At 42.7% G+C, this 23,177-nt stretch overlaps 1 protein-coding gene across 8 annotated transcripts; it reads right to left on the reverse strand.

Moving 5' to 3' along the window:
* Positions 1-504: 504 nt before the first annotated feature.
* Positions 505-20,897, reverse strand: Tdrkh (tudor and KH domain containing). 8 transcript variants are annotated; one of them, XM_070013845.1, is made up of 14 exons: positions 20,734-20,897; positions 10,841-10,989; positions 8,990-9,096; positions 7,802-7,991; positions 6,926-7,065; positions 6,498-6,819; positions 4,723-4,883; positions 4,398-4,570; positions 4,124-4,188; positions 3,550-3,701; positions 3,072-3,173; positions 2,438-2,534; positions 1,923-2,012; positions 505-1,771 (listed from the first exon to the last, which is right to left on the reverse strand). In XM_070013845.1, the coding sequence occupies exons 2-13, from the start codon at positions 10,962-10,964 to the stop codon at positions 1,960-1,962; spliced, it is 1,686 nt and encodes a 561-aa protein (XP_069869946.1). In that variant the 5' UTR covers positions 10,965-10,989; positions 20,734-20,897; the 3' UTR covers positions 505-1,771; positions 1,923-1,959. The 8 variants fall into 8 exon arrangements, with proteins under 8 accessions (XP_069869946.1, XP_069869950.1, XP_069869945.1 ...); XM_070013849.1 differs by lacking the exon at positions 20,734-20,897 and adding an exon at positions 20,290-20,433; XM_070013844.1 differs by lacking the exon at positions 20,734-20,897 and adding an exon at positions 20,244-20,433.
* Positions 20,898-23,177: the final 2,280 nt, after the last annotated feature.

Genomic DNA, 23,177 nt, shown 5'->3' on the forward strand with positions numbered 1-23,177 from the left:
GACTGGGGGTACAGAACTAAACTCACTGTAGGGTGAGTTTGGTGATTAAAAGAGGGAACGAATTCAATTTCTTTTTTCCATTCCCGTATCCCAAGCCATTTATACATCCAAGCCATTTATACATCCTTAGACATTTATAAATGTCTAAGGCAAAGTATTACCAACCAATTAGGGAGCTCAAAAAGACTGTCTTGTTGGGCCCAGTTGGCTCATGCCTGTAATCTCAGGAGGCTGAGATCTGAGGATACCAGTTTGAAGCCAGCCTGTGCAGATAAATCCCCGTGAGACTCTTACCACTAAAAAACCAGAAGTGGTTCTGTGGCTCAAGTGGTAGAGGGGTAGCCTTGAACATAAAGAGGCTCAGGGACAGTGCCCAGGCCCTGAGTTCAAGCCCCACAAGTGACCAACTAGATCTACACATTTACACATTTCAATGGAAATTGGAGACAAGTGCCAGTTCTGTTTGGAGAGAAGGTACATGGATCACAAAATGCAAAGAGCATATTCCAGATAGCAAGTACAGGGTTGTATTGGAAGAATGAATGGAATTCACAGGACGGGATATAAACTGACAAGACATGAACTGAATAGATTTTTACCCCATGACCAACAGCAAAAGAATATTTTATAGTAGTAAACTACAGGTAAGACTGAGGCACTAATTTTCCACCAAAGGGGGGGTGAAGTTCGTGCTATCTTTGATAGCAAAGACCCTAAAGGAGGAGGAATTTCCACATAGTAGTATCAGGGAAGATCTCACTAACCCCTTGATATTAAAAAGGGCCTGCATAAGGCATCTTTATTTTTTTCTAGTTTACCCTTCATTGTTCACTTACCATTATCCTCCTACCCACATTACATATATACATACCTTCAATTACCTTCACAGTTCTCATTAGAGACAATACTGTCACAAATGAAAAATTGCTCTTAAGCATTCCTTGAATCCAGGTTTCCAGAATCCGAATCCAGGCTTTTTACAATAGTTTAGGTGGGGTTTTATTTACATAGCCTAACCTTGAGCTGGCTGATTTGGAAGTGACTCTGGGGGAAGAAAGTAAATGTGTATATGGAAAGACACTTGTTTTACTGCCTGTATATATAAGGCAGTTGATAATTCTCACGAGATTTAGGTTTAGGTGGCCAATGAATACTTAGTTTAAATATTTTTGAGATTTTTATTCAGTCCCTCAAATGATTTGAACTTTCAAGGTGTATGTATATACATATATAGACACTTTACTAACACTTTACTAGCAATTTACAGCATCTCCTGAGCTCTTTTTTACTTACATTTTAACTAAAGTTTGTACATGTACACACACACTTGTCTCCAATAACCTATCTGAAATTGTGGCTGGGAGGTGGTATTCTTTCCACGTCCTGCAGCTCAACATTTTTGCTGATTTTTGCCTTTGCTTTTCGACTCAAACACTACTCATAACACTTCCTGTAACAAGAGTCACCTGATAGGGTGAGTCACAGTCTCAAACTCTGGCTGTTTCCCAGCCTTGAAAGACACAGCCCCACAATAATGCACATTATGACTGGCAGAGGGGACCTAGCTTGACTCAGACCCCTGAAAATAACAGCAGCAGGGTGGGGGTTGGGAGTAAAGTATAGGGAGGATGTTTTTGTCTCCCTCTTCCCCACACACTTTCTGGTAGTCCAATGGGAGGAGAAAATGAATTTGGTCCAAGCAAGACTCTGTGTAACAAAGGAAGGACTGCATGGATTTCTATTGGAGATTCCTCTCTCCTGGCACCAAATCCTGCCAAACAGAGGCAAAAAGCTTAAAGAGTCAGTATGAAGCAAGTTAATCAGCAGGAAAGCAGCTGCAGAGGACTACATGAAGGTAGAGTAAAGGGAAGGGGTAATAAAGTTAAGGCTCCCGTTCTTACCCTCATCACTTCCCTACTCACATTGCAAAGTAGATGCTCTCCAGCTGAAGCACGGACTTCAGAGTAAGTAGTCATCTTTAAGGTTATCATCACCAGACATAGAGGCAGCTTCTATTGGGCAGAAATGATATTAGATACTGCCCTCTTTTAGCAGGTACTACCAGTGAAGCCCAGGATTAAACTGGGCTCTTGGTGCTCAATGATCTAAGAACCAAGCTTTAACTTCCCTACTCTGGAGAAACTCAACGGTAACTCCAGCTGGGTGCTGGTGGCTCACGCTCGTAATCCTAGCTACTCAGGAGGCTGAGATCTGAGGATCGAGGTTCAAAGCCAGCCCAGGCAGGAAAGTCCGTGAGACCCTTATCTCCAATTAACCACCAGAAAACTGGAAGTGGCGCTGTGGCTCAAGTAGTAGCACTCATCTTGAGCTGAAGACATCCGGGAAAGTGCCCAGGCCCAGAGTTCAAGATCCATGACTAACAAAAAACAAAACAAAAAAATCCACAGGTATGCTAAATAGGCAACAATGATGGTACCTGATAAGCTGAGGCAGGACAGGGTATGTGGTAGCTCTTCCGGGCTCTCTTTGGTCTCACTAAGCATGCTGGCAAGAGAGACATCTGTTTCTGTGGCCTTAGGGCATAAAAGAGAAAAAGACCATCTTGACTGGTGGGAAAAGAGAGGCCATCCTGTCATTTTGCCTATAGGATCAGATTAAGGCAGTTGACAGGAACAAAAGTATCTCCTTTTGTTGTTTTGGGTTTTTTTCCTTATACCTCTCAATAATCCTCCCTTTATAACTTTTAATGGGCTTCATGTTATTTACACACACACACACACACACACACACACACACACACACACACACACACACACACACACACACACACACACACACACACACACACACACACACACACACACACACACACACACACACACACACACAGAGCACTGTGACCATATTTACCCCCACTCCATCATTCCTTTCCTACTCAATGACTCTGATCAACATTTTCCTAAGCAGTTTGGAAGCTGAAGTAACCTAATAGTTCTAGAGTGGCACAGTTTTTGATTTTCCAGAAGTTAATGTTATGTCTAGAAGGCCTCATTGTGTCTCCATGCCCAAGGTTCTCCTGGAAGCAGCTGTCTAAGTAAGAGTTCACATACCATGTCCTTCAACATGTCCGGGACAGTTCTGTTTTCTTCCATGTCTTCAGGAAGCTCAATTGCATATCCTTTACGAACTAATTCTAGCCCAATATCAAGTTTCTGAGAAATAAAACAAAAAGAATACTGTTCCCATTGTTAGGGAGGACAAATCTGAGTAAATAAGATGGAATAACTCAGATTAAAACTTCAAAGGTTGTCCGGGGCTGGGAAAATGGCTCTGTGGTAGAGCGCTTGCCTTGCATGCCTGAGGCCCTGGGTTCGATTCCTTAGCACCACATAAGCAAAAAGAAAAAGCCGGAAGTGGCACTGTGGCTCAAGTGGTAGAGCGCTAGCCTTGAGCTAAAGAGCTGAGGGACAGCGCCCAGGCCCAGAGTTCAAAGGTTTTTTTGTGCATGTGTGAGATGGTGACTAGGATAAAGGTTTCTGGGAGAGAAATAGGGCATGAAAATGCAGATGATAGATTGAGCAGTGTTACCTTCCCATTGCTGATATCATATAAGTAGATCTTTGGCCAAGTTGAGATCCCAGTCTGGACGTAGCTAGAGATCTTGGCCACCAGGGGCTTCCATTCAGCACAGTAAGTGAGTCTGTCAAATTCATCTAAAGCTTCCTCTTCCCATTGTACACCTGGCAGAAAATTATAAGAGGGTGGAAGTGTCACAGAAGGTGCTGAAAGGGTATGCATATACCCTGGAGGGAAGTTGGAACTATTTCTTTAATTTATTGTCATTATAAAGATTACAGAGGGGTTACAGTTACATAAGTCAGGTAATGAATACATTTCTTTTTGAACAGTGTCACCTCTTCCCATCTCCACCCATAAGTTGAATAGTTCATTTTCAACATAGTGGGAACTATTCATTTTTACTCAGGAAGGTACTTATATACATCTCTGGTGAGTCTGCCTCACTGCCAGGCAAATTTCTGGTTGCTGCTTTTTCATACTAGTAATGAAAAAGCTTTGAGATTCCCAAGACTCAAAAAGGTTGGTAATGTGAGAGCTCCTCACATACCTTATATGAAAGACAAAGTTGACATGACTGATTTACCTGTGGGGGCGATCCGTGCCAGACTACATTCAATTGCTTGAAATGGAAGGCTTAGAAAGTCACTCCTAAATTGAGAGAAACAAATCAGAAGCTCAGGGCAAAGTGGGACTTCTTATACTCTTCTTTTAGACAGAACCAACTGATCCAGTGAGAAGATAATCATCTGCTTTCTGAAAATAGATTTTCTTTTAAATCCCCGTGGTGATGTGAGCTTACTACTCTATATGGTCAGGGCTGAGCCAACAGCTGAGATTCCAGAAGAGTCCACACTGACCTGAGAGCCCTGAGCTCCTTCAGTGGGCAATCTCCATTATCTCCAAAGTCAACAAAGTAGAGGTCTAAATTTCCATTCTCCAACGTGCCAAGGACCCGGGCTCGATACCAGGAATCATTTGCAGATAAAGGTGCAGCTACAATATCTCCTACATGCACAGTCAAGTCTTCAGGCTATACATGGGAGTGAGGAGTTGGGAGGGGGTAGAGTTATGAATGGTAGCTAATAAACAGGGAATACCATAAGGGAGAAAGAACAGTTGCCTCACAAGAAAGAAAACATATTACAATGAAAATGCCCCAGCCCTGTGCTTATGGCAACTCACCAGGCTATTCTCATAATGCTGGGTCATCTCATTGACAAGCTTATCCAATTGCAGGCTACGTGAGCCAATGATTTGGATCCAGAAGTGGTTAGGGTGTTCAGAGGCAGAAACGTAGACTTCTAGGTACTCATCAGCATGGAAACTGAAGTCAGGACTGGGGACTGAACATAGGGATAAGGATGATGACTGTATTAGAACTGTGAATGGTACAAATACTGACTGAGTGGCTGTTAACCATTTAGAAAATGGCTGGAGGAACAACTGGAAGAATGTCCTGAAGAAAGGTACTAAGTTATCCTCAGTACCTTTCTATGTAACTGAGAAACAATGATATACATTCTTTGACATATGCCATGTATTCAGAGAAGTCCTCCATCTGGCAGGTGCATCAAGATCATGAAAAGGTACATGGGCAGTAAGCTGTACATGAATAATTTTGCTTGTTCCAGATTCCATTCTACCGTGGATCCATCATGTGAGCATGGACAACGTCATGAGCATGAGCCTCTGGGGGGCCCTGGTCTTCCCTGTTCATCCCAGCATCTTTGCATAGAGAGAAAGCTCATGGTTTTTTCAGTCTTCTTGAAGTGATGATTTTTTAAAAACAAACCAGACAGGCCATACAAAATTAGGCTAAGAATTTACTTATACAAAAAGCATGTCTGGTGACAGAAGAATAAAACAGACTTTGTTCAGGGTGGCTATGAGTGAGAGAAGGGGAGCATCAATGGAGAGAGTGAATAAGGGTGAATTTTGTCAACGTACATATATATGCATACACCATGAAGCCCGGTGAAATTGTTTTAAGATGAGGAAGAATAAGGGAGAGTAATAAGGAAGATGATGTTGATGGGATACATTGAATACATGTATGGACATGTCAAAATGAAACTTCTCTTATAGAAGTAGTGTACGCTAATGAAAATTTTCTTTTGTCAGATCTGGGGCTTAAACTCTGGGCCTGGGTGCTGTCCCTGAGCTTCTTTTGCTCAAGGCTAGTGCTCTACCACTTTAGCCACTTCCAGCTTTTTTGAACTGTTTATTGGAGAAAAGAGTCTCATGGACTATCCTGCCCAGGCTGACTTCAAACCATGATCCTCAAACCTCAGCCTCCTGAGTAGCTAGGATTACAGGCATGAGCCATTAGTGCCCAGCCAGTAAAAGGTGTGTTTGGGGAAAGAATATACATTTAATTATTTGATGTACCACTCACAGACTAGTTTTCTGTGTCAGCATATTATGATCTCATTTTCCTTCATCATTAGCTGGCTTACATTCACAAAAATTATTGTAGCCAGGCACCAGTGGCTCACCTTGTAATCCTAGCTACTCAGGAGGCTGAGATCTGAGGATCACGGTTCAAAGCCAGCCAAGGCAGGAAAGTCCGTGAGACTCTTACAGCCAATAAATCACCAGAAAACTGGAAGTGGTGTTGTGGCTCAAGTGGCAGAGGCCTAGCCTTGAGCTGAAGAGCTGAGGGACAGCGCCCAGAGTTCAAGCCCCACAACCAGAAAAAAAAAAATCTCTTTATATATATATATATATATATATATATATATATATATATATATATACACATACACACACACATATACATATATATATACATATATATACACACATATATATTGTTTAGTATCAACCTAAGTAGACATTACCAGAAAGGCATGATTTATGATGATAGATTTACATTTTTTATTGATTCCTATTTGAGGTCAGATAAGCTAGTCGTCTTATCTTTTATATGATTAATGGGTTCTCAGTTTGTTACATACTTTCAAACATGGACATCTCTGGACTGGTTTGGGCTCCAGGTTTCTGAAAGCTGTCATCATTAGGTTTTTCCCAGGAACCTTCTTTGGGTCCTACAACAGCCATGTCACCACCTCCTTTGTGGGGAGGAATCTCCAAAGGTGCAGTCTGCCCCATGCTAGAACTGGTGTTTTTCCATGAAGCTGGTTCTCCAGCTCCTCCTGCCTCTGTCATTTCTTCTCTTCTCACACTGATTGGCTGCTTGCGTGGGACTCTGGTTTCTGCAGAATGGGCAATTCTCTTTCGAAGTTCTTCATCCTCTGAAACTTTCTCCAGTATCAAATGCTGTGGAAAATGAAAGAAGGTATAATCTATTCAGTCAGATACTGATCCAGGATCAAGTAAAGGGTTCTTTTCACTCTAAGTATGATTCAGTGCATCAGCTACTTGCCTTAGCTGCTGCCACTTCCTTTTGTGTTCCTGAGATTTTTATAAGTCTTGATAGTAGTAATGTCCCCTCAGATTCTTTGTCACAGGTAATTTTTGCTCCTGAGGCCTTACAGATAGAACGAATCGTCTCACCGCCTCTCCCTATATTGAAGAACACATAAAAATCTGTCCTTTCCTCCTGGCCAATCTTAACTACTAGAAAAATCATAGTCAGTGCTACTTTCCAAATTTAGCAGGATATAAAATGAAGAATGGAAGGATGAGCTACTGGAGTTATTGTTATAGGAAAGAGAATAAAGGACTCTATCCATTTTATTTACTCTTGATGTTTAGCTATGTTAATTTCATGTCATTTCCATTTTCTGGATTCTTAGGCAAGACTATACTTTGCATCTCCAGCTCTTAAGAAAACATGCTGCATGTTGTATTAGAATCCTGTACTGAGGACTCTTCTCTGTCTGAAACAGTACACGGAGTTACTTGGGGAACACTTAACAGGTACTCTTAACGGTATTTTTTTTGTCTTTTCTGTTTTGGTACTAGGGATCTGGGGATCAAACCCAGGATGTTGGACTTGCTAGGCAAGCACTTTACCACTGAGCTACATACCAGCCCTAACAGGTACTCTTTATAGCACTGCTTTGAAAGACCAAGATAGTACAGGCATCAAATTTTTCCTTTATAAATCTATCTATAAGATTCAGATAATAAGTTTTGTTTTTACCACCAATTCTCTACGAAAGTAAAGTACTGGTCTCAATGTCTGTCTTTTTTCCTCAACAAGGTCAAAGAGGGTAGATCAGGAAAACCCCTGGGAAGGTGTGAAAGGCAAAAGTAAAGAAAAAAGGAAATAGCAGAGTAAGCTGTCCAGTGGTACCTATGATTCTGCCCACGGATCTCTGGGGAACTGAGAGCTGCTCAGACACAGGGGTATTCTCTGTCAGGATCTGATGGATGGCTGCTTTGGCCTTGCACACCTGAACAGGAAAACCACTGATAAGCAGCACTCGCTCATCGCCTACATCCTCTGTGTCCACATCAATCCGAGCACCTGTCTGTTTCCGCAACTGCAGAGAAAAAGGAGATGTAGCAGTACACTTTGAAAGAGCTCCAATTAGGGCCCAGCTAAGGATACTCTAAATTAAATCCTGGAGATACATGGAGTTAAGCAAAAGTACCAGCTAAGTACAAACACTATAAGCAATCCTCATTTACTTGTACTTATGGAAGGAAATCAGTAACAAGAATAATTCCAAATAGCAGTTAATTTAAAACCATTTATTTCTCTTTGTGTTTATGTCCCTTTCTTTCCTGATTTTATATAGATTAGATAATCACAATTTTCTCTCTTTTTTTTTTTTTTTGACAGTCCTGGGCTTGAACTCAGAGCCCTGAGCTTTTTTGCTCAAAGCTAGAGCTCTACCACATAAGCCTAAGCTCCATTTCCAGGTTTTGGTGGTTAACTGGAGATAAAAGTCTCATTCTCTGCTTCTATTGGGGGTTGGGGGGGGAACATGGGGAGAGGGCATGGTGGCTTCAAACTGTGATCCTCAGATCTCAGACTCCTGAGTAGCTAAAATGACAGGCATGAGCCACAGGTGCCCATCTCATTCCTCATTCATGTGTGCGTGTGTGCGTGCGTGCATGAGTGTGTGTGTGTGTTTTGCTAGGAAGTGAACCTGGGGCCTCATAGGTATTAAGTTAAGAATTCTACCACTGAACTACATCTTCAACCAAAAGATTTTGTTTTGTTGAAGAATAGAAAATAGTTTTTTAAAAAGCAATAATTCTGTATTTATTGCCAATTAATAAGTTAATTAATTCTATAATAGAAAAAAATTCAAGCTATACTAAGCTGAGAATCATCTAATCTAGTCATTAATTCTCTAAAAAGTATTCATCTTTGGAAAGTAAATAGTGTAGCTAGATAAAAAGCTTTTTTTTTTCATTTAAAAATATAAACAGCTTGGGGGGGGTCTTTCTTGATATAGGGTCGGAGGAAGGGAACAAGAAATCAAACAGAATCAAGGCCTGGGAAAAGCCACTTGCTTGTTCCCACACTTACTTGTTTAATGTTGGCTCCTTGCCGTCCAATAATGAGCTTCACAGCCTCCTGGGGAACCCGCATCTCTATCTCAATGTCATCCTCTCCAACAAACGTCAGCCGTTCTTCTGCACAGATCAGAGCTTACTGGATTGGACTTAAATACACCCCAAAATACTATTATCCCTTCCTTGAATGTAAGAGACACTGATCCAAGATATAAAATGTGGATCTAACCACAGTGAGAAAGAAAAGGAATAGCTAAGTGGAAATTAAGAGATCCTCAAAAACTAGAGTTGAGGGTGAGGGTATAGTTCAGTGATGAGTGTAGTACATACTTAATATGCATAAGGCCAAGTTTAAGCCCCAGTACACATACACACTCACAAACAGGGCATTTTCTCTAAGATACTAAAATGGGAAATGTAGATTATGGAAAGAGGAGGCTCTTGGTTCTGAGCAAACTACTTTTCCCAAAACATGATTCTTGGATAAGAATGAAGGCCACAAGTTGCTTTAAATATCTATAGTCACAAAAATTCTGAATTTTTTTTTTTTTGGAGTCCAGTCGTGGGGCCTGAACTCTGGGCCTTTCAGCTCAAGGCTAGCGCTCTACCACTTGAGCCACAACACCACTTCCAGCTTTTTACTTTTTGCTTATGTGGTGCTGAGGAATCGAACCCAGGGCCTCAGGCATGCAAGGCAAGCGCTCTACCACTAAGCCACCTTCCCAGCCCCCTGAATTATTTTTGTTTTTGGCAGTTCTAGGGTTTGAATTCAGGGCCTTTCTAGGCAGGTGTTCTACTATTTGAGTCACACCTCTAGGCCATTTTTGCTTTAGCAATCCTAGGTGATTTGCCTAGGATTGGCATCAAACTGTGATCTTCCAAGTTATGGGCTCCTGTGTAGCTGGAACCACAGATGTGCTGCCATACCCAGCTAATTGGACTGAGAGGGGGGTCTTGCTAACTGTTTTGTCCAGTAGAAGTTCAAACATGATCCTTTGGATCTCTAACCCCTGAGAATCTGAGATTACAAGTGTACTGCACCTAGCTTTTTTTTTTTTTTTTTTGTCGGTCGTGGGGCTTGAACTATGGGCCTGGGCGCTGTCCCTCAGCTCTTCAGCTCAAGGCAAGCGCTCTACCACTTCAGCTACAGCGCCACTTCCGGTTTTCTGGTGGTTTATTGGAGATAGGAGTCTCACGGTCTCTCCTGCCTGGGCTGGCTTTGAACCGCGATCCTCAGATCTCAGCCTCCTGAGTAGCTAGGATTACAGGCGTGAGCCACCAGCACCCGGCTGCACCTAGCTTTCTTGAATGACTTTTACATTAATCATTTCTCTAAGTTCTATTCTCTAGCCTGTAGGATACTACTCATTTGTTTAGTTAGGTACTGGTACTGGGTCTTGAACTCAGGGTCTCTTGCTCAGCTTTCTTGCTCATGGGCTGGTGCTCTACCACTTGAGTCCAAAATCTCCAGTCCAAAATTTTCCTGGTTAGAGATGGGAATCTCATAGATTTTTCTGCCCAGGCTGTATTTGAACTTTGGTCTTTGAGGTCACAGCTTCCTGAATAGCTAGGATTACATACAGGGTGAGCCATCAACATGTGGCTGGGATAGTGACTTCTGACAACTAGAGAGAAGCATATAAATAAGAGTATAACAGACCAATGGGATTATACAACTTGATCATTTCATAGGTTAGCTACACAGAATACAAAGAAGAAATATTTTTAGTATGATTCCTTACCGAAAGCCAATTTTATCTCAGACACATTACTGGTCTGGCAAGGAAAAAACTTTTATTTTAATTGACAAGGCAGAAACATGATCTAAATATTTTTAGGTACAATGATGAAGAGATTCACATACCTCTGCTTTCTCTATACCTACGGTATAGGATATAGGCAACTGCTGCACTGGCTGGGATGCCGAGGCCCAGAGCTATCTTCTGAATAGTGGACAAGCTTGTCCAAGAAGTCTGCTCAGTGGACATTTTCAGCTATACACTGACTGACATCCTGAAAGAAGCAAACCAAGGAAATGTTGGCATTTTCAACCAACACTTGTCTGGCTGGCAGAGAGGCATGAGAACACACTGTTACTGAAAAGAACACAAGTGCTGATTTTCCCATTTAAGAACTTCAGCAAACTCAAAAATCTGTTTCATGGAAAAAAATGTCTCATTGTATTTTAAACATGTTAAAGGAAACATGCACATAAAATGAAATAGAAAACTTTACTTTTTTTTTTTCTCAAGGAGATCTATGCATTGATCAGTTTTTTGTTTTGTTTTTGTTTTTGGCCAGTCCTGTGGTTTAGACTCAGTGCCTGGGAAATGTCCTGAGCTTCTTTTGCTCAAGGCTAGCAGCACTCTACCACTTGAGCCACAGTGCCACTTCTGGCCTTTTCTATTTATGTAGTACCAAGGAATCGAACTGGGTTTCATGCAAGCTAGGTAAGCACTCTACCACTAAGCCACATTCCCAGCCCACTGATCAGTTTTAAAAGCCAAAGGAGCAGTGGCCACAACCATAATCCAACTTAACTAGAAAAAAAAAAAAAGTATAGCTGGAGGTTTGGTTTCAATGGTACACTGTCAGCTTTGTAAGCTATGTGTGCCCAAGTGTACACATACTCTTAGATTTTATATCAAATGATTTAAAATTCCTTATCTATGCCTCTGGATATTCTCAGAAGCTGTTGTTTCTGCAAGGACTGCCTTTTCTAGGCCTGATAAAGACCATCTTACTTATCTTGCATGGTGATATAGCCTTCATTTACTGTCTCTCCCGATTTCTATTTATAGCTCAGCCAATAGTGAAATAGGATTCTACCTTGCTCCTTTACTAGAATTAACTTGCCAGACAATCAACCTAGAGAACATGCATGAGGACTTATTTTACTCTGCAGCAGCCAGAAGGCAATTATTCTTGCCACAAAAATATTTCCTTGGGCCGGGCGCTGGTGGCTCACGCCTGTAATCCTAGCTACTCAGGAGGCTGAGATCTGAGGATCGCGGTTCAAAGCCAGCCCGGGCAGGAGAGACCATGAGACTCCTATCTCCAATAAACCACCAGAAAACCGGAAGTGGCGCTGTAGCTCAAGTGGTAGAGCACTCGCCTTGAGCTGAAGAGCTGAGGGACAGCGCCCAGGCCTGGAGTTCAAGCCCCATGACCGACAAAAAAAAAAAAAAAATATTTCCTTGGGCTGGGTGCTGGTGGCTCATGTCTGTAATCCTAGCTATTCAGAAGGCTGAAATCTGAGGACTGCAGTTTGAAGCCGGCGGGAACAAGAAAGTCAAAGACTCTTAACCACGATTAACTACCCCCACCCCGAAAAAAGCCAGAAGTGAAGCTGTGGCTCAAGTGGCAGAGCACTAAAACTTGAGCAATAAAGCTTAAGGACAGTGTCCAGGCCTTGAGGTCAAGCTGCAGAAAAGACGCAGAGAGATAGACAGAGCGAGAGAGCAAGCGATCGAGTATGTGAGAGAGAGAGACAGAGACAGAGACAGAGGCAGAGACAGAGAGACAGAGAGAGAGAGACAGACAGACAGACAGACAGACAGACAGACAGACAGACAGACACAGACAGACAGACACACACATACCAATAATAATAAAATAAAAATAAAAATCCTTGGTTTCTGTGTCCTCTTTCTCTTCCATTCTCTTCCTGTTTCTCTGGCAAATACTTCTCCATTTGGGGCTTGTCAACCTATGCTTTCTAGCCATTGCTAATGTGACTGCTTTCTTTAGGAAATTTCATCAACACCTGAAGCTTCAATTATTGACTGCACGCTAATGACTCCAACCACATAGTACCTGGTCAGAAGCACAAACATCTTAGCTGGGCACCAGTGGCTTGTGCCTGTAATCCTAACTACTCAGGAGACTGAAATATCAGAATCATAATAGGAAGCCAGTCCAGCACAAAAGACCATGAGATTCTTATCTTCAATCAGCCACCAAAAAGTCAGACCTGGAGTTGTGGCTCAAATGGGAGAAAGCCAGCCTAGAGCGAAAAAGTTAAGCGAAAGAACCCAGGTTCTGAGTTCAAGCCCCAGTAAGAGCATGCATCAATCTATCAATCAATAAGCACAAACCTTTTATTTAGAACATTGCAATGGCCTTACTAGCATGTATTAAAATCTGACACTATACCTTCATTTTGCTGCCAAGAAAATCTTAACGAAATATTTCCTTCCTTGTAACTCCACATACATTCAAACTCCCTTGACAATTATTTCACATCTTTCTTCTCCAACCTTAAAAAGCTTCTTTTTTTTTTTTTTTTTTTTCGGGTCCAGTGATGGGTCTGAACTCTGGGTCTGGGCGCTGTCCCTCAGCTCTTCACCTCAAGGCTGGCACTTTACCACTTGAGCCACAGTGCCACTTCTGGCTTTTTTTCTGCTTATGTGGTGCTGAGGAATCGAACCCAGGGCCTCATGCATGCAAGGCAAGCGCTCTACCACTGAGCCACCTTCCCAGCCCCAAACGGTTTCTTAAATTCCTTAAATGTTCTTGCTTCCTACTTCATTAAGGAAGCAGAGCCTTCAAAGAAAGTATCCACAAACACCCATTCATTCACCTTTCTCTATCTGATCTTTTCTCCTGTAACAATAAATTATCTTTATTCCTTGTACTGAAGTCTTTTTTTTTGTCAGTCATGGGGCTTGAACTCTGGGCTTAGGCGCTGTCCCTCAGCTCTTCAGCTCAAGGCTAGCACTCTACCACTTGAGCCACAGCACCACTTCTGGCTTTTTTTGTTTATGCGGTGCTGAGGAATTGGACCCAGGGCCTCATCAATGAGAGGCAAGCACTCTACCACTGAGCCACCTTCCCAGGCCCATACTGAAGTCTTTCATAAAAATGTCCTCCAAAGCTGGGTACTCGTAGCTCATGCCTATAATCCTAGCTACTCAGGAGGGTTGCGGTTCAAAGCCAGCCCAGGCAGGAAAGTCTGTGAGACTCATCTCCAATAAACCACCAGAAAACAGGAAGTGACACTTCCTGTTTAGTGGTATAGCATTAGCCTTAGCTGAAGAGCTGAGGGACAGCGGCCAGGCCCAGAGTTCAAGCCCCACGACAAAGGAAAAAAAAAGTTCTCCAAGTTCTTCTTTTGGTGTTGTTAATGCTTTCCTCTCCCCTGGGTTTCCCATCAGTAAGTATTCTCTCTTCTTAAAGAAAGCCTGTCTTCATTCTACTTGCTCCTCTTAACTACCTCCCATGTTTTCCTTTCCTTTTACATGAAGAACTAAGAGTGTTAATACTTAGGTATTGTTAAATTCAAAGATTAGGTCTCATCTTGTCTGATTTTGCCACAGGATCTAGAATAGTGGGTGTTACTCTTTTCAAAAACACCTTCTGTTTTGGGGCTCAGAAGGTGGCTCAGTGGTAGAGTGCTTGCCTTGCATGCATGAGGCCCTGGGTTTGATTCCTCAGCACCATATAAGCAAAAAGAAAAAAGCCGAAAGTGGCGCTGTGGCTCAAGTGGTAGAGCGCTAGCCTTGAGCTAAAGAGCTGAGGGACAGCGCCCAGGCCCAGAGTTCAGGCCCCACGACCAGACCCCTCCCCCAAAAAACAAAACAAAACAAAACAAAACACCTCTTGGGCTTCTAAAACAGCACATCCTCCTCACTTTTCTCCTCTTCTGGCTAATCTATCAAGACTCAATCTCTAGTTCTTTCTCATTTGTTAAACCTTGTCACACCAGATGTCCCAAGGAGTTGTTCTTTCCTCTCTTCTATTATACTAAAATATCATCTATATGTTGTTACAGTTAGGACTTCCTCCTAAACTTTAAATTTGTAAAATCAACTGCATACATAATATGTCCAGACAAGTGGATTCCTTTTTTTGTTATTGTTGTTGTTGGTTGTGGGACTTGAACTCAGGGCTTGGGCATTGTCTCTGAGCCTCTTTGTGCTCAAGGCTAGTGCTCTACCACTTGAGCCGCGGCACCACTTCATTTTTTTGAGTGGTTAATTGGAGATAAAGTCTTATGGGGCCAGGCACCAGTGGCTTGCTCCTGTAACCCTAGCTATACAAGAGGCTGAGATCTGAGGATCACAGTTTAAAGCCAGCCTGGGAAGGAAAGCCCATGAGACTCTTATCTCCAATAACCCACTCAAAAAACTGAAGTGGCGCTGTGGTTCAAGTGGTAGAGCGATAGCCTTGAGCTGAAGAGCTGAGGGATAAAGCCTAGACCGAGTTCAAGCCCCACAACTGACCATTAAAAAAAAAAAAGCCTTATGGGGACTTTTCTACCACTATCTTCAGATCTCAGCCTCCTGAGTAGCTGGGATTATAGTAGTGAACCACTGGTGGCCAGCTACAAATCTATTATTTATTTGTCAGTTGTAGGGCTTGAACTCCGGGCCTGGGCACTGTCCCTTAGCTCTTCAGCTCAAGGCTAGCATTCTACTACTTGAGCCACAGTGCCACTTCCAGTCTTTTCTGTTTACATGGTGCTGAGGAATCAAACCCAGGGCCTCATGTATGTCAGGCAAGCACTCTACCACTGAACCACCTTCCCAGCCCCTACAAATCTATTTTTTAAAGACAGTAGGGTTTTTGTAGTTGTTTTTTTTTCTAGTACCAAAGCTTGAACATAGGGTCTTGTGCTTTTGACTGGCCTTTTCACTCATGTCTGGTGATCTAACACTTGAACCCTATCTCCAAATCAATTTTGTTGTTGTTGTTGTTGCTGCTGGCTAATTGGAGACAGAATCTCTAAAACTTTTCTGTCAGGGCTGCCTTTGAAGGGCAATCCTCATTGCTCAGCCTTCTTAATAGCTAGGATTACAGGGAGATCTCCTGTCACTTGACTCTAGACAATATCTTTAAACAAAATTACCCTCTTGAGAGACTCCTGGCTTGAAAGGGGGGGGGGGAATCCCTCTTTGTTGAGGAGTGTTTTCAAGTGTCTTGTCTATTACAGACCATTAGTTATCCAATATCCAATATATTATTGTGCTCTACTACTTGAGAAAGGCCTACAGCTCTGCTTTTTGCAGGTTATTTTGGAGATGAAATATCCCAGATTTTTCTGCTCAGCCTGCCTTTGAACCATATTTCTTTGTGTCTCAGACTCTTGAGCAGCTATATTAAAAGTATGAACCACTGATGTACTGCTCTGTACATCACTTTTAGAGACTCAGCATCAACATGAAGGAATACTGTTCTCTTCCCATCCTTTCAGGGGTTGTACTGGGAATTGAACCTAGAGCCTCATGGATCCTAGGAAACTATTACTGAACTACACTTTTTGATATTGTTTTGAGTCCTGATAAGTTTTCCAGGCTTTTAGCTGGGATTACAGGAGTATACTACCACATCTAGCTTTCCCCCACTTTTTTTTTGGGTCCGGTCGTGGGGCCTGAACTCTGGGCCTGAGCGCTGTCCCTCAGCTCTTCAGCTCAAGGCTAGCACTCTACCACTTGAGCCACAGCGCCACTTCTGGCTTTTTTTTTCTGCTTATGTGGTGCTGAGGAATCGAACCCAGGGCCTCATGCATGCAAGGCAAGCACTCTACCACTGAGCCACCTTCCCAGCCCGCTTTCCCCCATTTTTAAGGGAAAGATGGAAGGACTGAGTTTAATGTATGGTATTTATTTTCATTTATGAAATTTATTCCTCAAATCACTGAATAAAACTGTTTTCTTGTTTTTTTTTTTTTTTTTTTTTTGTCGGTCGTGGGGCTTGAACTCTGGGCCTGGGCGCTGTCCCTCAGCTCTTCAGCTGAAGGCTGAGTGCTCTGCCACTTGAGCTACAGCGCCACTTCCGGTTTTCTGGTGGTTTATTGGAGATAGGAGTCTCACGGTCTCTCCTGCCTGGGCTGGCCTCCTGAGTAGCTAGGATTACAGGTGTGAGCCACCAGAGCCCGGCCGTTTTCTTGTTTTTTAAAGAGCCAGCAAGGAAAACCTTATATGACTCTTTGTATTATAACATAAATACCTTTAACATACCTGTGGTAACATAATTGCTTTCAGAAAGAAAGGTTTCTGCATAAATAATTTGTAAATATATGACTCCCAAATTGATATTTTCCTACACTAAGAAACAGTTTACTCTGGATGTCTACAAAAGGTTTTACTTAAAAAAAAAAATCTAGTTACTGCATAGATTTTCTCATGGTCTCTAAACATCTTCATTATTAATGTGTTTCAGTTAAATACTTCTGGCTTATTATGGGCTGAGCATGCTAGGAAAAAAGGAGGAATAATTCCTATTCTGAGCCTCACAACAGTGGCTCATGCCTGTAATCCTGGCAACTCAGGAGACCGAAATCTGAGGATTGAAGTTTGGAGCCAGCATGGGCAGACAAATCCATGAGACTTATCTCTAACTAGTAAAAAGCTGGAAGTGGAGGTGCAGCCCAAGTGGTTATGTGCCAGACATGAGTTAAAAAAACTGGGCCAGAGTTTAAGTTTCTGAATTAAACTCCCCCCCCCTCTCCCCACCCCACCAAAAATAAAAATCTTGTTCTGAAACAGTTTGGTGAGAGATAACACTAAAACAACTAATTAGACAGCAAAACAAATTAAAAAAAATCTTGGCCAATTCAATATCAGGAAAGAACTAGAAGTTAAATAGATTTCTTAGAAAGGACATAGTTGAAAAAGTACTACTCACTCTCTGCCAAATTACTCAAACCAATAACTGTAAAGTATCAAATGTGAGACTGGCTCTACGCACACAGGTTAAGTAAGATTTAGCTTGTCTGGTAGGAGAAATCTTGATAGGCAGATGCCTATAGGTGGTTCTGGGAAACCTAAATAAACGTGCTCTCTCATTTAACATGATCTTGCTAGCCATACTTCTTGGTTTATGCAAAAGTTTTAGAACTGAGAGAGACCATAGAGAGTATTCTGTTCCCCTTGTTACAAATGGAGAAATGAAGGCTGAAGGATATGAAAGAATTTCTCCACATCACAGAGTGCAAGGAAAATAATTCTGTTTTGAAGGCCACTCATAATCACATCTCTGTAGGGAAGCCCAAAACACTTTTTTTTGTTTTCCAATCCATAGTATTTATTTATTTATAAGAGAAACTATTCATTAGCCCACATATTCATATTTCATAGTTCAGGAACACAGGTCAACCCAAAGAAATTCTTTACATTCCAAACTCACTTTGCACTCTGAAAGATACCTGCCTTCCTCATCTCCTCAAAATCCTTCATGGAATCATAATTTCTGTAGAAATCTGCATATGTCTTCTTTCCTGGTTCAGCCACACCAAACTTATAGAGAGCTGAGATCCCCAGAGATACAATGAATATGAACCCATGCTTGGCCAGAAGATCCAGCATCTAAGGCGTTGCCAGTGTACCGGAAGCCATGGTAGCAACTGGACACCAATGTCCTTCCCCGTGGCAGACAAAATGGACTCAACACACAAAAAAATTTTTTTTTTCAGTTCTGAAACTATGAGAATCAAATCCAGGGATTGCTAATGTTTTTCTTTTTTTTTTTTCTTTTTTTGGGTCAGTCATGGGGCCTGAACTCTGAGCCTGGGCACCGTCCCTCAGCTCTTCAGTTCAAGGCGAGCACCCTACCACTTGAGCAACAGCACCACTTGTGGCTTTTTTCTGCTTATGTGGTGCTGAGGAATCAAACCCAGGGCCTCATGCATGCAAAGCAAGCACTCTACCACTGAGCCACCTTCCCAGCCCTATGTTTTTCTGATTTTGTAGTTAAACTCTCTGAAGCCTGACTTACTGTAGATTAGGATACTTCCACAGTATCCCAAACACACATCATGCTTATCATTCTTTTTTGAAAGTAGTACTGGGATTTGAACTCAGTGCTTTTGAGCTTGCTAGGTAGGCAGTCTAGTGCCTAAGCAATGTCTCCAAACCCTTGTTCCTCTGGTTATTTTTGTTGATAGGGCCTACAGTTAATGAACTGTAATACTCTTTTTTTTTTTGGGGGGGGGTCCAGTCGTGGGGCCTGAACTCTGGGCCTGGGTGCTGTCCCTCAGCTCTTCAGCTCAAGGCTAGAGCTCTATCATTTGAGCCACAGTGCCACTCCCGGCTTTTTTCTTTTTTGCTTATGTGGTGCTGAGGAATTGAACCCAAGACCTCATGCATGCAAGGCAAGCGCTCTACCACCGAGCCACCTTCCCAGCCCCTGAACTGTAACACTCTTATTTTACACTTCCATAGCTGGAATAATAGATGCATTCCACACACCAAACTTTTTCTATTGAGATAAGATCTTACAAACTTTTTTTTTTTTTTAACCAAGGCTGATTTCAAATCTTGATCCTTCTACTCTTGACCACATCTGTAGTTCTTGATATAATGTGGGAAGAATGAATTGAAAGCTAATGCCTCTTCAGATATTACAAATTATCTTGTGCTGAGTTCCCAGCCGATGTCCAAAGGGATGAGTTAATGAAGTCAAATCAGACAAAACTTACCACAATAATAACTGTCTTAAGGATCAAGGACTACAGGGAGGAAACACATACACACACATACACCCCCAAAACCTTCTTGACACACTATTCTGACCACTGCAACCCCCCCCCCCTATATTTAGAGATAACTAAAGAAAAAGCTGAGTGGGGGGGGTGGGTGGGAAGGAGGTGGATAAAAAGGCAAACTAGTTAGCCCTGTGCACAAAAACTCAGGGACAGCGCCTAGGCCTTGAACTCAAGAAGCCCGGCACCAAAACAAAAACAAAAACAAACACAAAACAGCAAATTAATAAAAGAATGGTGCCTCCGTCTCTAAAGGAACCAGCCGAAGGGGCAAACCCTCCCGTAGCAGACTCCACAACGAACTAGCCCTGGTACCAGAGTACGTCCTTTGGATTTGGGTAAAGCGGCCCGCCAGCGCCTCCCCGGCTCCTGGGCCCCACACCCTCAGCAGGCCGCCTGGCATTCCTCAAACCCGCATTTCTGCAGCCCGGTTACCACGACTGCCCACAGCCCGGCCTCTCCCCACCCCCAAACCCCGCCCTGGAACCCCACCGTTAGCGCTCCTCGAGAGTCAACTGTCTTGCTCTCCGCTTCGCACCTCAACCCAGCCGCCGCCGCCGCCGCCGACTCCTCCTCCCACACGCACCACAAATCGAGCTCCGCCCGCCGCGCCTCAGCCACCACTGTCCCGCCTCCAAAGCGCGTCCGCACTAATCAACGTCTGGTTTGTAGTCAACCAATCGTCTCCCCCTACCCCAACCAATCATTCTGCGAGTTATCGTGAGTGACATAGTTACTGAGCGCTAAAATCCAATTACCCGCAAGAAATCCAAGACCGGCCCACCTCATCAGCCAGTAAGATCCGGGAAAAGTAGTTGTTGAGCTCGCACCTGCTGAGAATTAACTAGCCAATTAGAAGCTCCAACAGAGTCTTCTGGGTCCGCCTCTAAGCCAATCACAGAGGAGGCTTGTGCCTCCTTCTTCATGAGGTGAAGAATCGGCGCTCGCGAGGCCGGGACCCAGGTGTGAGGGGTTGACTCACGTGTGTCACGCTTCCCAGACAATTAGCGGCTTTGTACCGAGCCGATACCATTCCGCTGGGGTAACGGGTTCAGGACAGTGGTACACTCCACCACTTGCTTTTCTTGCGAACTTTTGCCTCGACCTGTCCCCTAAATTCCCCCGGAGAGACGTGGGAACACTTAAAAACTTTTTTTTTTTTTTGAAAACACGAAATAGATTTCTGGACAGCAGGAGACGCAAGGGGGAGGCGCCGCACAGCCCAGCAGAGCGAGGACCCGCGCTGGCTTTCCCCGGCCGAGGCGTGAACACACCATGTGGATGGACCGAGCGGTGGCGGGAGCGGCGGAGACTGGACCTGGGTAAGGGACCTGTGGGCGCAGCGGCGCGGGGCCCGCCCCGCTGGGGGTGGTGGTGGAGGGCCCGGGCCCGGGGGCGCTCCCGGGGGCGGTGTCCTCAGGGGTGGGTTTCTGCCAGACAGCGGTTTGCTTTGGCAGGTTGAATTCCAGCCGCCGTTAAGAACGGTTAGGAGCCTCGCCAGCAGGCCCCTGCGCCCCCATCCCCACACCGGAGACTCAACCGTGAGGACCCGGGGCCGGATCTACCCTAAGCATGCTAATGAATACCAGATTATAATTCTGATTAATGAGGAAGGTGCCTTTGCGTTCAGTTTTCCCCATTTCTGTTGTGATTATTATTTTATTTTTTAGAGAAAGGATTTTGCTGTGTTGACCAGGCTGGCCTCCAACTCATGAGGAAGGTGCCTTTGCGCTTCAGTTTTCCCCATTTCTGTTGTGATTATTATTATTATTATTATTTTATTTTTTAGAGAAAGGATTTTGCTGTGTTGACCAGGCTGGCCTCCAACTCTTGAGCTCAAAACGATCCTCTTTGCCTCAATATCCCGAGTAGCTGCAACTACAGACACATTCTATTTAAAAAATATGTATGTGTTTTGTGTAAGGAATACATGCATATTTTTAGCAAATTCAAAAGGAAAAAAATATAGAAAATGTCTCTCATCTTTCCTTCAGAGGCAATCAATATTTCCAGTTTCTTGCGAAATTTTTTACAAAATAATCCATAACTCACATGCATAAACATATTTTTACCCAGTTAATGTAATCTGGAAGCCTTCCCATTAACAGCTCATATGTATCTGTCTCACAGTATGACTGATTGATATATAAAATACACTTAAGTCCTTTAGAATTATATACATATGAGCACAATTCATTTATGCCCCTGTGTATCTGCATGATAATTACTTAGGAATGCAAAAACTAGGTTTAAAAAGAGCATATTTTCCATTTATTAGATACAGTTCTGTAAATTCTCTCCCTCCTACAAAGAATTTTCTAATTTTCATTCCACCAGCAATATTTGAAAAGGAGTTTGCTTAGTATTGCCAATTTGCTTTCCATGGAGGTTTTAACAGTTGTTTTTTTTTTCCCACCAGCCATGGATAAAAAGGACCTGTTTGATAGCACACTTACACAATATGTTATCCCCTCTTGATTTTTAATAATCTGATAGTGTAATTGGCTTCTCATTGAATTCTAATTCATTCTCTCTCTCTTTCTCTCTCTCTCTCTGCAGTAGAAAAAAAATTCATTGCCTTTGTATGCTAGGCATGTGCTCTACCATTTGAGTCCTGCCCCCAGCACTTTTTGTTCTGATTATTTTTGAGATAGCTCCCTCTTCAATCCTCCCATATTTCCTGTCATCGCAGAATAATAGATGTGCAATACCTTGCTCAGATTTTTTCTGTTGAGATTTGATGTCTTAGACTTTTTTTGGGGGAGGGGGGAGAGGAGGCCTGGGTCGGTTTAGAACAACAATCATGCTAATCTTAGCCTCACATGTATTTGGCACAGGCACATGCCACAGCCCCAGCAATTGATGGAAAAAGCTAGGATTATAGACATAAACAAGTGGCATCCAGCCTTGGATATTGAATCTTTCCTTTATATTCTCTCTTTGTGTATAAATTTAAAATACCTCTTTCCCCAGTATGTTCAATGTCTTTTTATTAATGGTGTTTTTTTTTTCTGTGTAACATCTTGATAACATTATGTTGATAACTTTTGGGGTTTTTCTATCATATTCAGAAAATCTCCCATTACTAAAGAATACTTTTGAAATTGCTGTAATCCTATTTACTCAGGAGGCTGAGATCTGAAGGATGATGGTTTGAAGCTAGCCTGGTCAGAAAAGTTTGCTAAATTCCATCTCCAAAATAACCAGCAAGACTCAGTGGTAGAGTACTAGCCAAGTAAACATGAGGACTTTGCCCTGGTACTAGCAAACAAACATGTTGTCTTCCTTCAGTACTTGTATAGTGTTCTTCTTTTGGTATATTCGATTAATTGAGGACTTATTTTTATATAAAATTAAAAGATAGAGATCCAGCTTTTTTTTTTATTCAACGCTTCTTACTGAATAACTCATTTTCTCCATTACTTTTGAGTATTACCTTTTTTTTTTGGTTGGTTTTGGGGCTTGAACTTTGGGCCTAGGTACTGTCCCTCAGCTCTTCAGCTCAAGACTAGTGCTCTAACACTTGAGCCACAGCATCACTTCCTGTTTTCTGGCAGTTAATTGGAGATAACAGTCTCATGGACTTTCCTGCTGAGACTGGCTTTGAACCGGGATCCTTAGATCTCAGCCTGTTGAGTAGCAAGGATTACAGGCATGAGCCACTGGCACCCTGCTGATAACCATTCTTTTTCTAACTTCAAATACTATAAACTAGTAT

Source organism: Dipodomys merriami, unplaced genomic scaffold, assembly GCF_024711535.1.
Source record: "Dipodomys merriami isolate MVZ:Mamm:240054 unplaced genomic scaffold, mDipMer1.0.p SCAF_92, whole genome shotgun sequence".
Lineage (NCBI taxonomy): Eukaryota > Metazoa > Chordata > Mammalia > Rodentia > Heteromyidae > Dipodomys > Dipodomys merriami.

What these genes read in the sequence shown, in the direction of transcription:
- Tdrkh (XM_070013845.1), bottom strand. Translation starts at nt 10,964, where the DNA reads ATGTCCACTGAGCAGACTTCTTGGACAAGCTTGTCCACTATTCAGAAG. An exon ending in AAGGAGCCAACATTAAACAA is followed by an intron (nt 7,992 to 8,989) that starts GTAAGTGTGGGA and finishes TTTTCTCTGCAG; the next exon opens with TTGCGGAAACAGACAGGTGC. An exon ending in AGGAAGTGGCAGCAGCTAAG is followed by an intron (nt 6,820 to 6,925) that starts GCAAGTAGCTGA and finishes CATTTTCCACAG; the next exon opens with CATTTGATACTGGAGAAAGT.